The following is a 15,648-nucleotide window of genomic DNA, read 5'->3' as shown; positions in this document are numbered from 1 at the left end:
GTCTCTGCAAGTCAGACAATTCTGATTACTGCTTCAGTTCAGCTGTCCATTATAGTAACCACAGCCATCTATAGTTTTTGACAATTAAGTGCCCTCTCTTGATCCCTGCCATCCTAGGATTCCATTATCCGCACTGCATTTAGGAATCCCAGTTTGATGGTGGTAGTTTCCACTATAAGATTTATCTGACAACAGAGAAGAACAATTGCAGATCTCTTCAAAGATGCTGGGGCTTCCCTCCTAGATTTACTTCTCACAGTCATGGTGAAGGGTAATGTCCTTTGGACCCTCCTGGGGTGGGTGAGCAGGTCTTACATGATAAATCCAGTCTAACATGTCAACTCCCCTTACTCCCAAGCCTTTGGATACCTTACTCAATAGTATCCTAGGCAGTTCTGGCACTTCATTTAGTGTAGGCATTTTGGGGAGGATGGAAGTCAACTGATCGATAGGGTTTTGCTCAGGTCCTTCTCATAGTGGGCCCAGTGGGTCCCTAAACCCATTTTATGATTATTTTCCCAGACTTACATGCATAATAGAAAAAGACATACTCAGCAAACATTTAAACAAACTGTTAAGCTTTTTCTAACCCTTGGAGGTAACATGTTGTATCTAGAATATCTGCTTGGTGGACCCTTACCAATAAATTCAGCCTGATAGAATTCTGTAAGCCTTCATCTTGATCTCTTAGTTTCCTAGGGCTGCTACAGCAAAGTACCACAAACTGAGGGCTTAAAAAACCAGAAATTCATTCTCTTACAGTTCTGGAGGATAGATGCCTGAAATCAAGTTATCAGCAGGGCCACACTTCTTCTGAAGGCTCTTTGGGATCATCTGTCCTTGCCTTTTCCTAGGTATTAGTGACTTCCAGCATTTCTCTGCATACGTTACAACACTCCAATTTCTGCCTCCATCTTCATATGAACTTATTTCCTGTGACTATATATTTCTGCATCCTCTCCTCTTATAAGAATACCAGTCATTCGATTTCTGGCCCACTCTAACCCATTATGACCTCAGCTTAACCTCATCTACAAAGACGCTATTTCCAAACAGGTTACACTAAGGTTCCAAGTGGACATGAATTTTAGGAGACACTATTCAACTCACTATAATCCCACATCCTGAATAGCCCCTGGAAATATAACTCCTATATTCTTTTGCATGATCTGTATATTTTTAGCATGTGTATTTATTTTTCAAAATTAAAGGAAAAAAACCCACTCCATAGTTCTTTGCCTCAAAATACAAATATTTTACCCCCATTTTCCCCAGTTTTATTGGGAAATAACGGATACACATCACTGTATGAATTTAAGGTGTATAGCATGATGGTTTGATTTACACATATTGTGAAATGATCACAATTGGTTTAGCTAACACCCATCATCTCATATAGATACAAGAAAAAATTCTCCTTGTTTTTAGAATTCCTAGGATCTACTCTTAACAATTTTCCTATGTATCATACAGCAGCGTTAGACATAGTCATCATGCTGTACATTACATCCCTAGTACTTATTTATCTTATAACTGGAAGTTTGTGCCTTTTGACCACTTTCCTCCAATATTCTTGGAGGACGAAATATTCTTTCCATCCAGTTTCTCCCTTTGATGCCCACTACTATCTAGTCTCCCCAAACTGGACTCCCAGTCTTGCCCTTTCCCAATCTTTTCTCTAACAAAGTGGTCTTTTAAAATAGTCGCCACCTCCCAACTTTTAGCGAGGATCACCACAAGCTCCCTCCCTAGCCTCAGGAAGCTTTTCTCCATTTGGTCTCCAGCATCCTTCTTCCAGTTTCATCCTTCAGTAAAATCTCCTGCTATCTACCTGTTTGGTCCCCGAATACTTGCAGGTTTCTGAACCTGGGTTCCCTGTCTCTCCATACCGTGGTCCTCCACTCTGCTTTAGTAATACCCCTTGCACCCCTGACTGCTCCTCATTTTTAGAGGCTTCTCTATTCTCTCCCCAGAGATGAAACATTTCGTTTTCTCCTGATCTTTGAGTCTCTTAACATTCTCCCTTTGCTCATATCCCCTTACATCAAATCTCACTTTAAAGGATACGGCTCACACTGTACGTGCGGAGCTTGCTCAACTGCACAGAACCAGTTTGCCCTTTCGCCCTCACAGAGGGGAGGGACCTAACTCCCAGCCCTGGGGCGACAAGCCTGACCCCACACCCAAGACCAAAGCTCTCCGGGCTCGGGGGCGGGTCGTGACGGAGCTGTCACTCGGGGAAGGCCAGGCAAGCCGCACATCACTCAGTCTGCCCACATCCTTCGTCTTATGGTTGAGAAAACCCCGCCCAGCTCTGAAGCCCAGAATGACACTGCAAGGTGCTCATGAGCGTTGGCGCTCTTCACACCCTGCGCTGGCCTTCCTCCTCCTCACCGAGGATGCGTTCCTCCGCTCGTCCAGTGTTTTCCCTCCCTCTCACGTCCCCGGCGGGCCGCAACATTCAGGGAAAGTATGACGCGCGGGGAACTCCAAGGAGGACCAGCAGTGTGGAGCATGCGCAGTGTCCGCGCCTTGCGGGCAGTCTTAATCGCCCGTGGCTCAGCCGGCGCAGCCGATTGCGCAAGCTCCGCGTCCTAGGGCTCCCCTCCCATCCCGTCCTAGCGGGCCACGCCCCCACATCGCGGGTCAGAGGCCGCGGGGCGGGCGGCGGTGACGCGTGCGGAAGCTTCCTGCGCAGTCGCGGAAGCCGGCGGGCTGTAGAGCGGCAGCGGCGGCGGCCACTGCCGGGCGCCCCGACGGGAGGGGCCCCGGATCGCTCGGAGGCGGCTGAACCGCTGTGTCGCCGCCGCCTTCGGCGGCCGCATGAGTCGGGGCACCATGCCCCAGCCCGGAGCGTGGCCGGGCACGAGCCGTGCTGAGAAGCCGGCGCGGGAGGCGGGGGCCGCGTCTCCGGGCCCCGCGAGAGCCGCGGCGCGGGAGGGCGGGAAGGCGGCGGCCGGCGGGCAGCTGCGGATCGCTGTGCGGTGCCCAGCCGAGCAGTGAGTCTCGGGGCGCAGCGGGGGCGGGCGAGGGCGCCGGGCTCGTTCCCCTCGGGCAGGCTTGGCGTGGGGTGGGGTGAGCTGAGGAGTAGCCGGCCGAGAGCCCTTCGCACCCTCGGTTCTGGGTAAGGTCGTCGGCGACGGAGAGGAATTCGAAGACACTTGTATCCTGTGTCCGTACAAATGTTTTTCTGCACGGCCTGGCGTCTCACAGTTCTGGTCACCCAGTGCCCCCGTTTTTACGTCTGCATAGTTAAAACAAAGCCCAGGAACTTGAGAAACAAACCGGAAAAGCGTACTGTTATAACTAACTCCCAGTGAATCTTTCCTCCGACCTGGTTGGGGAAGGAAGTAAGATTGCTTTCTATCACAGCCAAAGGAAAACTGAGCCATGCGACAAGTTTGTTCGTGGAAGGCAAGTCGCCGCTTGATGAGCGCCCCACCTGTTGAACAGACTTTGGACGGAGTCTGACCCAATTCTCTTTTGCCCATTAATGGCTTAACTAGCTGTCCCCTTCCCCCTTCGTTTTTAAATACGAAAGGCAGCGCTGGTTAGATCAATTATTTAGTGAATTGTAAAGAAGCATAAATCGGAGGCGTTTATAGTTTTAGCAAGGGTCTGGGAGCGAGGTGGAAGCAGAAATAGACTTGGAGGCTGAAACGTTTTTTACACTTTCAGGTTCTAGGCACATATAAATGCCTTTGAATTCCAAAATTGGTGAAAGCACTCAGATAACCATTTTGACAGATAGCGTAATTGGCTGGCAAGTTGAATTGTAAGGTGTGTTCAAATGTGATTTTTTTTTTTTTGGCATTTTCTAAAAAGGGGTCCTTGGCAGACCTATGCAGCTAGTGTATTATAATAATGTTGATGTGCATGGTTCTTCAGCCTGGGCGTTGACATTCATTTATTGAGCACCTAAATCCTCTGGGATGGTATCCACACTTAATGTGTTAATGGCTACTGGGAAAGATTTGGAGTAGGCAGTCTCAACTCCTGCCTATGCAGGTAACCGAAGTGAGTGAGGCTGTCCAGGTGTGGACCATGGGTTTCTGGAGAGCTGTGTCCATCATTGTTAGGGGTCAGAGTCCAGTAGGTTCTACCCTCTGCTTGCTGGATTTTCTGTATTTCAAGAGTCCAAATATCCTGAATTTTTAATGAAATATCCTGATTTTTAGAGTAGCATTTTAGTTTTTAACTGAAGCCACTGTGCAGGCCCACGTTGGAGCTGATGTCTCTGGCTGCAGGTTTGCTCTCTGGGTTAAAGAACGATTTCAGACTCTGCTGAGGGTAAAGTAAGATAGGCAGTGAGGGGTGGGGAGGAGGAGAGAGTGTCTTCTGCTTCTGCTGCTCCACAGCCCATGCTGGTTTCTAACTGCTGCTGCCTTCCTCTTGCCCTGGTAGTCAGAGGTGAGACTCCCCGGTTAGAGACCCTGCCCCTCAGAAGCTGCACCTTAGCCTTGAGCGGAGCGTTCTCATGCCCCTTCGAGATACAGGAACTTTGAAGCCAGAACCATGTTCCTAAAAGTATGCATAGTTATTTGGCAAGTTTTTCTGTTGGGTATGGTTTCCAGAGTCAGAACCTGGAGAAATAGGCCATGGTGGGAAGGAGCACTCTTTCCTGATGAAAAAGTTTTGAGGCTCTCCCTCTTCTTACCGCTGTCAGTAGATTTATAGACTTAGTCTGAAAGGAATCTAAAAAAAAAAAACCCAGCCTAGGTTTGTCATTTTACACAGTAGGAAACTGAATGGCAGATTCCAGAGGTGCTTCTTGGCCAGGGAGACAGGGAGTAGGTTTCAGGGCCAAGTTCCCTGATGCCTCGGTGGGAAGCTACCTCTATCTTTTTCTGGTTTTCTCAGCAAAACCAGGCAGAGGAACATGATTTATAATGACCTCTCCCCTTCCCTCTTCTAGCTCATTTGAGAGCTGCAGTTGGCTGGCATCCCCCGGACAAGACCTAAGGATGGCTCACACGATGACTTAACAGTCTGATTTGAAGAAGTCTTAGGTCACACCAGATTGGGTTGACTTTTCTTGGAGCTTCCTCACTGTTTCTGTGAGCACATCTGCTGTGCTCTATCCCTTGCTCACCCCACCCCTGCATTTGAAATTGAGGCTGTGTCCACTTCTTGCCCTTAGCTAAGTAAGCTACTGTTCTTGAGGACCAAGATGGTCCTGAGACATGGTTGGTAGCCAGGCTAGGCATGCTTAGGGAATTGAGAGGCAAGACTACTTCAAGGCCAGTGTTTGGCTGGCTGATGATGGGACAGATTGGCTTGAATCTGGGGTCCATAGGCTAGCTGTGTGTGGTGGGGAGCATATGTCTGTGAACCCCTCTGAAATTGAAGGTGAAATTTTATGTGTATTTTTTTTCTGGGCTGAGTTCTAACGAAAGCTGTGGATTTCAAGTGCGAACAAGTTCTTAAACCATTGTTCTTGGGTGTTGCTAAATGTGCTGTTGTGTGCATGTGTTTTCCCACTCGCCTCGCTCCTTAGCTCCTATGGGATGTGTTTGATGGGGTAGTAGCTACTCCCTCCTGCCCCTTCTCCCACCTGGAAGTAAAGACTGTTTTAGACCTCATTGTTAGGGATGTCTGGGTTGTCCCCAGATACCTCTGGAAGTCACGTGGAGTAGCATGAGCCAGTCACGGAAAGTCCACTCGCAGAAGGGAGGTGGAATTTTGGCTTGGGTGCCGGTACTTTCCTGCATCTGATGTGTTGTTCACCCATCTCTACAACCGCTAAGTGGTGGAGAAGGCTGGGTTGAGTGGTCTTTGCTTTTCCTGTGCCTTTGTGGGAAGGTACATTGGTGTCACAGTGGTTGACACTGTCTTACCAACACCGCCTGGGCCATTGGTCTTCTAGGATAGGCCAGGTTAAGCATGAACTGCAGCGTTCAAGTTCAGAAAGCTGAAGAAAGCCATATTTAGCTTTTTTAGACAACTAAGGGGAACTTAATGCAAATGTTTATAATGGTGAGTGATTACAATGCTGTCTTGTTAGTTTTGCATATATGTTAGAATTGACTTTTTTCATATTACATGTTGTATCAGAAATTGAAAAACTGGCTCCACAGAAATGTCTTGCTTCACTGAGCTTTGTGTTTTTAGTTGATAGCTTTGGTTCTTGGCAACCGTATAATTTTGTCTATATGTAGTAAGCATTTTTTAATTAAATTTTCAAGCATTTATTGTTATGCAGGTCTTCGAACAGAGCAAGAGATAATTTGGTCTATAAAATCATGTAATTTATTCAATCATATATATTGCCTTAATATTAAGAATAAGATATTTCATCTCTAGCTTAGAAGAAAACCAGAGCTTGAAAATACACACTTTATAATAACAGTGTGCTAAACTAGGAATTTTCTAAGTAGAACTTACTAGGATTTTGGTTTTAAAATTTAATGCAGTTGTATAATTGAGCATGACTCACATGCCATGGTCCCCAAGCAATCAAGTCAAATTTAAGACTTTGTCTTACTTTTCTAGCTATCTATATGTTTTCTAGAAGGAAACCTTTTGCCATGGTGATCATTTGAGTATTTGGGCTTCAGTGGCATCTTTAGTGCCAAATGGTAGACATTCCCCATCCCTACCCCAACTTGACATATAAACAAAAAAGATTACTAAATTTCCGAAACTGGTCAGCATCGACGATTTTATCTTACAGTGCAATATCCTTTTTCTTTTCATTATTTCACTATCTTCCCTTCTCATAACAAAAATTCAGGGGCGCCTGGGTGGCACAGCGGTTAAGCGTCTGTCTTCGGCTCAGGGCGTGATCCCAGTATTACGGGATCGAGCCCCACATCAGGCTCTTCCGCTATGAGCCTGCTTCTTCCTCTCCCACTCCCCCTGCTTGTGTTCCCTCTCTCGCTGGCTGTCTCTATCTCTCGAATAAATAAATAAAATCTTTTAAAAAAAAAAAATTCAAACCTCTAGTTTAAATATAATAAATATACAACAAACATAATATATAAATATAAAATATAAATAAATATATATGTGTAATATATAACTTTTATTTTGTCATTTTCAGCCTTAATATTTCGATACTTAAAAAGGTTAAAACAAAAGATTATTGAATGAACTATTTTCTTAAAATTTTTATTTTTCTTGTTCTCACACTCTCTCTCTTTCTCTCTCTTTCTCTCTTTCTCTCTCTCTCTCTCTTTCCAATTGGTTGTCCTTATGTTGGATGACTATTTCATTTTGGCTGTTAAATATCTTCTTTTCTGACCCTAGTAATTGAATGTATTGCTTAAACTTAAAATTTATTCTCCAAGGAATTACAATTTTAGTATCATTTTTAAGGTGGCCTTTAAAGTCCATATTACAGTTTCCTTAGTGGCCTTGTAAAGTTAGCAAATGTCCTTGGATACTTGTCCTTGGTGGCCAGGGAAGTTAGCAAACATTTGTGCACAGGATCTGAATGAGATCTGGTTGTGGTTAAAGTAATTTGAATGTACTCTGGCCTCCCATTCACCCATTTCTGCTTTGCTGCTTTTGTATATCTTGAATCAGTGTTTTTTTTAATTTCCAGTAATCTTCCTTTCTACTGTCTTCCCTTCACGTTTAGTTCTCAGGTTGATTTCTTTTCATTCCATTCCTCCTGGCCTTTGTGGGAATTTGTATGTGTGGCTGTACCAAGAGATGCTTGTTTAGAGAACTTCCTCTGGGCCCTGGTGTTGCGATTGCACTTGGGTTATTTTGCAGATTAAAAAGAAAGAGGACAAAGGTGGAGCCAAGTGTGCCTGCAGCATAGCCACAGAATTCGCTTGAAGTGTAATTTTTAACAGCACATAGATTCATAGTCTGGTAGAACTTAAGACCTGGAAGAGGAACCATGTAGATCATACAGATCTTGTCTGCTCTTCTCACTTTGAAGATGAGAAAAACTAAGGCAAAGATTAGGGAAGTGGCTTGCCCGAAGACATGCTGCTGCTGATGACGTCAAGAAAGTGGTTCACTTAAGTGCTTGTTTTGTAGGATCAGAATTTCTCTCCTATTTGATAAAGCTAGCAAGGAGGCCAAAAGATATAATGAAGCTATTAAAAGAAGAACTAACACATTTAGTCACTTTTTATTTTAGGCATTTGATGTATAGTCCCTGGGAATCTGGTTTCTGTTTGCTTTTGCCTCTGGCGTGGGTTCCCTGGGTGACACCATACCTTTTACTTGGAATGTCATGGGGGTCAGAGAACATGGGAAGTACCTTTTCCTAATATGTCCCCTCATCCCCATAGTATTTTTTAAAAAATAGGGACACATGCACACCTTTACCTTTATTTAGAGAGAAAAAAAGGAATAAGAAATGACCATTGGGTGAATTGTTTAATACTCTGCACCAGTGGTGTAGTATGAGAATAAGAATAGCTAACTTTTTAGAGAGCTAATATTTTACACGTGTCCCTTTTCACAGCAGTCTTGAGGTGAGTTCTCTCACTGTCCTTTTTGCACTGGTTAAATTTAAGTGGTTAAATGTAGGCACCGAGAGGTATTGTTACTTTACTTTAGTTCCATGGTCATACACACAGGGCTAATGAGGTCTGGAGCGAGGAGTGGTTAAAACCTGACCTTCTGGGCGCCCACTCTAGCCATGGGACTCTATAGCCGGGTCACCCATACCACGTGTGTCCTGATGTCTTAGGCAGTGAGCCATTCCAACAGAGGGAATGGGTTGAGCCAATCACAGGTGTAAAAACATAGACTAGTGTTGGCCAGGTGATTGGACTGAAGCAGGGGTGTGTGTAGAGGAATCAGAGAATACAGGCTAGCGTGGTGGGTTAGGTCCACATACAGACTTCCCTACTTATTTGGGAGCCATTAAAGGGTTTCAGTGAGGTGGGGGAAGGTGGGTATGTTAGATTCCCCACTGCAGTCTGCTTCTCTCAGTATCCCTTCTTCATGTGTCTCTGACTGCTGCTCACCTCTTCGTTCCTCTTTCCTCCTGCTACCCTGGGCCATGTACCCGGAGCTGTGGTGTCGAGGCAATTGGGGATGGGAGTATCTCAGGTCATAAACTTAATTCCTTATTTGTTACAAACTTTATTAATTCCTTCCTGTTTCCTTGCACCTGGAGCCTCTGTCTTGTGTGAAAATTGGGCTGTGCTGTCTTAGGGAGGAAGTAGAGGGAATTGGGGGTCTGGTTACACTTTATGTGTACATCGGCCAGTTTCCTCGTTTTAAGCTCGGGGTGACTCCTGTACCCTGAGAAGTACTTGGCACTGCCAGTTCCTGAGCCCCTCTGGGGTTCTGCGGGTTTACCGTCTTACCATCCAGCAGATGCCTCCACTGCAAAGGAGGCATGGTGGCTTTCCTGGCCTCGGTCATTTACTGGTTCTTTGTCCCCTTTTGGACTGTTTAGGCTTTCTCGTGTCTTGTGGTTTTAGCAAAGATAGAGTTGGTATTTCTGTTTCTCCTCCCTGTCAGGTTGTGGCTTATCTTGAGGGGTAAAGGAGATGATATCCTTTTTCAGTCCTTGTCTAGCACCCAGTGGGCTTTTTTTCCTTTCTAGTATGTAGTAGGTTCTGTTCACTCACTAAGTGAGACTAGAGACTTGAGGAACCTATTGTATAAGTACCACGTCAGTCGAATGGCAGCACTTCAAGTATGTGGGACAGGAGCGATGTGCTCAACAGCACGGTCTTTTGTTCTGTGGGCTGGCTGCTTCAGGGTGGGCGTCGGGAGCAGGAGGAGCCTTGGGGGGGGGGTTTAGCTTTGGGGACTTAAAATAATTGATGTTCTCCTGTCCTTGTTTTTAAAGTAGTAATTGTAAAATTTGCTTGTGACATAATAAAGCAATTGGCCTGCATTCCTGTGTAAATACTTTTATTAGTACTGTGTTCATTCTTGGAACTTGATAGGATCGTGACAGAGCTTCATTGATAAGACACATGCTAAGATGCTGACGAACGTAGTTGAGCCCACATTAATAGATGTTCCAGTTAAAATGGCCTCAGAGCCACGTAGCCAGTGGAGTGATGTTAAAGTGTCTCATTTAAATTAAAAAACTCTGAAGTGGGCTGATAGAAGCATGAGCCTCCAAGCTTTAAGATCCATATTTTATCAGATCGTCATCATGTAATATGAAAAAGTTAAGCTTTCAGTGTCTGATAAATTTTTTAAGCAAGTGACTATTGTAATAGGAGGGAAATGTTAGTGCAACAAATTTTGAAATGTCTGATTTGGTGTGATTTCAGTGAGGAGGACATGTATCGTGACGCGGATGAAATAGAAAAGGAGAAAGAATTACTTACACATGAAAGAGGGTTATCAGGTATGTTTGGAATTGTTTTATTCATAGAGTTCTTACTATTTATAGTAGAAAATGCAGTAAGTTGATATATCCATTTTCATAAAATGCTGCGATGTGCTTCTTAGGAAACATTCTTATGCATAGGGTCTTAGCTGCATCTGATTATTTATTTTGCTGAGGTATGTTTGGGGAATACTGTTTCCTGAGCTTTTAAAATCGTAATGCAAATATTCTCCCTGTGTTCTTTACATTCCTATGACTTTTGCACCTGTGAGTATTTGTTCACTCTCTTGAGGCACCACCCTCTCTCAGTTCGTGATTTCCTTTGTATTAGAGGGAGAGTTTGGATTTGAAATGCACTTTTCATTTCAAATGGAAGGACTTCTTGGGAAGCTGGCTCCGTGTGTCGTTGCACGCACCTGGCCATGTGAATTTGATTGACTTGGAAGAAAGAATGATCATGGGATCAGTAGCACGATTCTCTCGTCGTTTCATGACCTTTTGTCCTTGTTTCTGCTTAGTTAGGCCTGCTCTTCTCACCCCACCCTTCAAAACCCCGTACGCAGGGGCCCGTTGCTACTCGGGGGAGGCATGACCGCTGGCCGTCTCCACTGCGGGCAGGGCCGGCAGGGCTGTCTGTGAAGAATCCCCTCACTTCCCTGGCTCGCTCGGGCTGGAGCTGAGCAGGGATGCTGCGCTTGGGGGACACGCCATAAATGACTCACAAGTGGCATTTTCTCTCATCACCTGTGTAACGTACGTGTTCTGCTGCTTAGTTCGGAGAACTGGCTTGTGTTTGGTTTATGGTTAACAACAATACTGTCATGTGTGTGGTTAGGAACAAATGATACAAAGTGGGGTTTTGATCATTGTCAGGTCTTTCTTGAGTCGTCCTCACAGGGAATTGACGGAGCTCTTTACTGTGGTAGCCACAGCAGACCAGCTTCTCTGTAGCTGTCCCGCCCAGTGTGTCCCCAAGTCCCGTGTCCCCATCCTTCTTGGAGCAGCAGAGGGTGCTCCGTTCACTTCGGACACGGAGTGCTTGTTAGGCGGAGTCCTGAGGAGAAAGTGCTGCCTCCTGCGTCGTGTCCCTGCTGCCTTTGCAGGGGTCTCATGCTTTCTGCATCCCTCTGCGGGCGCTCTGCTGTAGTTGGCCCTGTCCGCCAGGGAGGCCCTCCCTCTGCAGGTGTTTGAGCATCTCAGAACTGTGTCATTTCCAGCTTTCGTTTGAGGTTACAGTGGGTGCCTTGACAGCCCTTGCATCTCGGTTCTTCGTGGCCCTTCCTGAAATAAGAGCCTTCGGAAGTGCCTCTGTAAGGGTCTGTCTGTGGGAAGCTCTGTTTGCTTGCAAATTTAATCTTAACTTTCTCTTTTAAGAACTCCAGATGAGCAGTTTAGTCTTTTGAACATAGGGTAGTTGACAGTGCTGCAGTCAGATAATGTGTCAGGTTGTTTTTTTTGGTCTTCTCTTTTTCTTCAGTATTCTGCAGTTTCTTTCTGATGTCTGTTAAGTGTGTACTTTTAAAAACCTACTGTTTGAGGTCTTCTTTTTGAATCCCTCGATGCCTAGTTTTCATTAGTTTGAGAGTATTCTCAGCCATGATCTTCTTTTCTTACTCTCTCTACTTACTCCTTCCAGAACTCTTAGATGTTTGCTCGCCTCCTTCAGTCATCCGAGGCTCTTCATGACATGCCCTTTCATAGATATTTTTATCTTGTAGCCTCTGTTCTTTTCTGGGTAGTTTCTTCAGATCTATTTTCTTTTCTGGAAAAGTTCTGGGGGCACCTGGCTGGCCCAGTCAGTGGAGCCTGTGACTGTTGATCTCAGGGTTGTAAGTTCAAGCCCCACATTGGGTGTAGAGATTACTTAAAAATAAAATTTGGGGAAAAAAAAAGGAAGAAAGAAAAGTGCTGTTTTCCCCCAGATTTGCCTGGTCTCTTTTTGATAGGTTATTGCCCTTTGCTCATGTTTCTTACTCCTTTATTTCATTAGTATTTAAAACATAGTCTTCTGGGTGCATAATTTCATTCTCTGAAAATCTTGGCAGGTCTAATTATGCCAGTTTTTGTTTTTGCTTATTTCTTGTTTCTTCAGAGTTCGAATTGTAAGCTCAGCTTCTGTGTCTCTGTGTAGGGCTTGTGCAGTCTGGCTTCAGTGGGAGGGAGTTCAGCCTTACTCCTGCCAGGCACCCGCTGTGTCACCTACCCTGGGCCACATTTTGTTAATTTCTAAACTCGAGTTTCCAGGGTCTTGTGGCTAGTCTGAATTCCCACCCTGTCCCTGTATGTGAGCCAGCCTGTGGATATGAATTCTCAGGGGGACTTCCTCTTTCCCAAGCCAGAGCCCAGGCCAAGGCAGAAAGTTGTCTTATGCTCCCTTTAGGAAAAAAACAGTCTTCGCTAACAAAGGGGTCCCAGGGTTGGTGAAACTGGCTCCCTGGCCAAATTTGATGTGCCCGTGGTTTTATAAATAAAGTTTGTTTGGAACTTCTTATTTACCTGTTGTCTGTGGTGGCTTTCACACATGGTAGAGTTGACAAGTTGTGATGGAAACCTTATGGCCCTCAGAGCCTATGTTATTTACTCTCTGGCCCATTTACAGAAAAGTGCGATTCTTGCCCCGGTCCGCCCTCTGACCCAGAGTCCTAGCTTTCTGAAGTTCAATTTTAAGTTCCCATCTTTCCAGGTTCTGAATCCTTGTCTTTGTCACCATATGGTGGTTAAGGACCAGACCTCCTGGTTGTTTGAGCTCCTGATTACCCCTCTGGTTTTCGGCTTCTCTTTTGGGTTTGTTTTTGTTTTTTGTTTTTGACGTTAGTAATGTTCTTTCTTGGAAACAGTAACAGTCCGTGTAGTTTGCATTTAAACAAACTGTTGCATACTCTGTCATATACTGTTAAGCTGCTTGAGGTCAGGGACTGCCTGTCCTGTGCCTCCAGCTCCTGTCCTAAAGGAGGGCATGCAGGGGCTGTTGGAGACCCCCTCCCAAAGAACAGCAGCAGGATGGGACTTCAGGTATCAGTTTGCTGCTGGCAGCTGTGTGGGTACTCCATTTCCCCACCCTCACTGCCTCCCGCGGGCCTCTCATTCAGCACAGGCATGTGGCTTGGCCTCCTGACCCCATGAGGTCCCCTGCCTCCTCCTCTCAGTTTTGAGGTGGTGGACCTGCCCGCCTTGCCCACGGGCCAGGGCTTACCTGGGTGTGGGCAGGAATGAGGACTGCAGGCCTGGAGAGCAGGAGGGCTGGACTCCGTGCTCATGAGGTCCTTCCTGAGCTGGAAGTGTGCTCTCTGTTCAGGCTCGTAACGCTGCCTGGCGGGAAAACATGGCCTAATTGAGGTCCTCAGTTCTGGTGTTTGCCGTTCCTTGTACTTTGTGGGGTGGTGAGTGAGAAGGTAGATAGGAGGAACTCTTCCTTGCACTGAGTAGATGCTCAAAAAAAAAAAAAAAAGTTTCTTGAATGTAAACACTGATGGGTCTGTATTTAGGATTGGCTGTGCAGCATTGGTGTTTGTGGTCTCTGGGTTTTATGCTTCAAGGGTGTGTTTCACTTGTAAGCCAGTCCTAACTTACGCCACAGAATTGTCTGGAACCTACAAGAAGGAATTTGTGCTCCTTACTCATCCCTGCATCCGTCACCCCCTGGCTTGTCAATGCCTGTAGTCTTGTCTTCTTCAGGAGCCTCTAAATCCGTTCAGGACAGAGTCTGGGTCTTCACTGCCATGGTAGCCCCAGTTTCTAGCTCAGTGCCTGGCACACAGTAGACATTCAGTAAATATGTGTTGAATCGAGCTGAATGTGTTTTTAATTTACATCTTTCCTCAGGAGTAAATACATCGTAAGGTACTTCTGTGTTTATATCTTAATTTCCTTGCTGACATTTACTTTTTCAATAATTTAAAAAGGAAGTCAAGATATGCCTGAAAATTACTTCACTTTCTTCCTAAAACACACATACCCATGTGCGTGCATACGTGTATACCACAAAATCAAACCTCAACCGTGTATGTTAAACAAGGAAAATCTAAAGCCCGTTTTTTTTTTTTCTTTACTAAGTAATTTGTCTGATTGTGAGTTGTATTTTAAATGTCTTACTAGAGTCAAGTGAGGTCTGTGGCTTAACTGACATTGAGAGCTCTATTAGTTTCTGGCTTATTATCAATAGCTTATCGTCTTTTGGAGTGAGGGCAGAGTATAAATAAAGACAAATATATTTTTTGTTGTAGTAGGTGTTATCTCTTTGTATAATGGATATACAAAAATTAAAAAGCGTTAGGTGTGTTTTTTCATAGCTCAGCCTACTGCATGACTAGTTTGATTAGAATAGTATTCACCTTGTGCCAGTGAAGTTCCAAGTGCTGAGGACACAGTTGAGACACAAAATAAGCCCTTGCCCACGAAGGAGTCATGCTTTACTGTGTTCGTGGCTGTGGGTGTGAGTGGGGGTTTAGGGAGAAATGCAGAAAAAGAAATATGTCAGGTGTTGATCAGTGCCTAGAAGAAAAACAGAACCGTGTAAGGGGAATAGAAGGAAGGTATGTATGTATGTGTGACATGATATCCAGGTGTAGGGTGACATTTGAGCAGAGACCTGTAGGGAGTGCTAGAGCCCCACAGTGTGTGGGAAAGGTCCACGGGAGGCTGGCTGCTGGTCTTGCTGGAATGGTCAGTGTGGGGAGGGGTGGGAGCTGAGGCCAGAAAGGCAGTGTGGGGGCAGAACAAGGGGGCCCTTGGGGGAAGTGAGGACATCGGTGCCACTCTGACAGGAGGCTCTGGAGCTCTCAGAACCCAGGAGTGATGGCAGTTGCCCAACTTAAGTTTTAAATGCATCACTCTGGCTGCCATGTGGAGAAGGTGTGGTGACACTGGAGACCCATTGGAAGACCTCCGGGTTATCTAGGAGGGAGGGGATGGTGATAGGTAGTGGCGGGATTCTGGATCTTTTTGGAATGAAGTTAGAGAAAATGTAACCTGAGTGAAGCAGTACTGTTATTTTGATTATGCTTTGTTTCATTACCCACCCACCCCCCTTTTTGATTCCTCAGCAGAAGCCAGATTAAGTGTAGCTCCTGAAATGGATATCATGGACTACTGCAAAAAAGAATGGAGGGGAAATACACAAAAAGCCACATGTATGAAAAAGGTATGATGCCTAGATGCACGAAGTTTCAAGTCTTTCAAATAGTCTATCATAAGTAATTATGTAATATGTCCTTTTATATTTTATATTTTATATTAGACTTAGTTACAACAACTGTTCTTAGATCATGTAGATATTGGTGTTCTAATTCTAGAGATGAGGAAACAGACTCCAAAGGTAAGGAACTTGTTTCGAGTCACAGTTTTAATATAGGGCCAGCTTTAGTTGTTCCGTAACTCTGTTTCTT

The 15,648-nt window shown here is 45.2% G+C and overlaps 1 protein-coding gene and 1 long non-coding RNA gene across 4 annotated transcripts in view; one reads left to right on the top strand and one right to left on the bottom strand.

The window, feature by feature from the left end:
- Positions 1-2,568, bottom strand: part of LOC103662232 — a 37,379-nt gene extending 34,811 nt beyond the window's left edge. For both annotated transcript variants that reach the window (XR_005834883.1, XR_568381.2), the window contains exon 1: positions 2,395-2,568. This is a non-coding gene — a long non-coding RNA (uncharacterized LOC103662232). The remainder of the gene's footprint in view (positions 1-2,394) is intronic.
- Positions 2,569-2,766: 198 nt separating this feature from the next.
- OTULIN (OTU deubiquitinase with linear linkage specificity) overlaps positions 2,767-15,648 on the top strand; it is a 31,397-nt gene continuing 18,515 nt past the window's right edge. The window contains exons 1-3 of one of the 2 annotated variants that reach the window (XM_040630539.1): positions 2,767-2,999; positions 10,206-10,282; positions 15,307-15,404. In XM_040630539.1, coding sequence (XP_040486473.1) covers positions 2,824-2,999; positions 10,206-10,282; positions 15,307-15,404 — 351 coding nt within the window. In that variant the 5' untranslated portion in view covers positions 2,767-2,823. The remainder of the gene's footprint in view (positions 3,000-10,205; positions 10,283-15,306; positions 15,405-15,648) is intronic. The other variant, XM_040630540.1, reaches the window with a different exon arrangement.

This window comes from Ursus maritimus, unplaced genomic scaffold, assembly GCF_017311325.1.
Source record: "Ursus maritimus isolate PB19 unplaced genomic scaffold, ASM1731132v1 scaffold_15, whole genome shotgun sequence".
Lineage (NCBI taxonomy): Eukaryota > Metazoa > Chordata > Mammalia > Carnivora > Ursidae > Ursus > Ursus maritimus.
The sequence above is the reverse complement of the archived record's forward strand: the minus strand, read 5'-3'. Positions and strand labels throughout refer to the sequence as shown.